This window comes from Wasmannia auropunctata, unplaced genomic scaffold, assembly GCF_000956235.1.
Source record: "Wasmannia auropunctata unplaced genomic scaffold, wasmannia.A_1.0 LD317673.1, whole genome shotgun sequence".
NCBI lineage: Eukaryota > Metazoa > Arthropoda > Insecta > Hymenoptera > Formicidae > Wasmannia > Wasmannia auropunctata.
The window spans coordinates 1-1,237 of record NW_012045217.1 but is presented as its reverse complement, the minus strand read 5'-3'; the positions used below and the strand labels follow the sequence as shown (position 1 = coordinate 1,237).

Below are 1,237 nucleotides of genomic sequence, written 5' to 3'. Positions count from 1 at the left end.
CTTTAATAGAAAGTAAAGTTATATTTATATTTGATTATGTACATAGAATTATTTTTATCAGGGAAACAACTATATAACGTAAAGTATAAACACTTTAAGTGTAAGTGCGTAAGGTGATCTTTTTTAAAATAAAAGAAAAATTTTAGAATCGGGTTTAAGATTTTTGCGGAGGAGTCGAAGGAACGAAAGAAAAATCGGAGAAGTCTTATACGACGTACCTAAGCTTTCAACTAATACATTTTCAGTTTCGCGTATTTTCTCTTTCCCCCTGTACTTAACATGTCTTTAATTCAGCCGTCGAGAAAAAAATTTATTGTTTCAACAACGAACGCAGAATTGCAACTTCTAATTATAAGATTAAAAACGGTGTCAACCTAACACATGTATTGCTAACACATATTTTACAGACATCTGAGATCTACCACACAGTACATTTTTTCTCGGGGTTCATTTTGGAGCCGATTGGGCAATTAAAGTCGCGCGAGAACTCCTCCATGTTTGATAGTGGTCCATTAATGCGAAATTCGGGCGGGCTATGGGAATTCATCGTAATACGTAGCTTCAGTGCTTCCGGTCGATACTTGCTGCACCAAGAATTGGCCGTGCTTATCCAAAACATCTGCTCCGGGCTGTACGGCAAGCCGGGCAATCTCTGCTCCGGTTTGTTTCGTTTGACCCATTCTTTATACGCGTAATAAGCCTTCTTTATGCCGCCATTGTCCGCAATATTTTCACCCTGGGTGTTTATTCCGTTTAACTGTAACAATATAACATATATTAATACGATAAAATTTCAATTTGAAAAAATATTTTTATAAAATTAATATAATTGCGAAATATTTCATTTAAAAGCTTATAGCTTTTACAACATAGCCAATAAGTCTGAGTTGCGGAATAACTCATATAACATAATGGCATTTTTTCATACTTTATCTATATGATTAGATTTTTCTGCGTTAAAAATTTAAAAGAAATTTCAGCAAGGAAATAAATTTGATAAACGTAGAAATAGATATGTAAGATTTAATCTTACGTTCAATCCGACTTCTTTTACGGTATAATTTCCATACTGATGAATTATACATTCGGTTCTCTTGAGAAAACGTTTCTTTGTCTCTGACTCCCACCAATCCACAAGATTACCTTCCTTATTAAATTGTCTGCCTCGATCATCAAAACCGTGGGTAATTTCATGACCAATGACAAATCCGATGCCGCCATAGTTCATGTAATGTGG

The 1,237-nt window shown here is 34.5% G+C and overlaps 1 protein-coding gene across 1 annotated transcript; it reads right to left on the bottom strand.

Moving 5' to 3' along the window:
- Positions 1-289: 289 nt before the first annotated feature.
- LOC105460690 (neprilysin-like) lies at positions 290-1,231 on the bottom strand. The gene is made up of 2 exons (XM_011707189.1): positions 1,034-1,231; positions 290-757 (listed from the first exon to the last, which is right to left on the bottom strand). The coding sequence occupies exons 1-2, from the start codon at positions 1,226-1,228 to the stop codon at positions 419-421; spliced, it is 534 nt and encodes a 177-aa protein (XP_011705491.1). The 5' UTR covers positions 1,229-1,231; the 3' UTR covers positions 290-418.
- Positions 1,232-1,237: the final 6 nt, after the last annotated feature.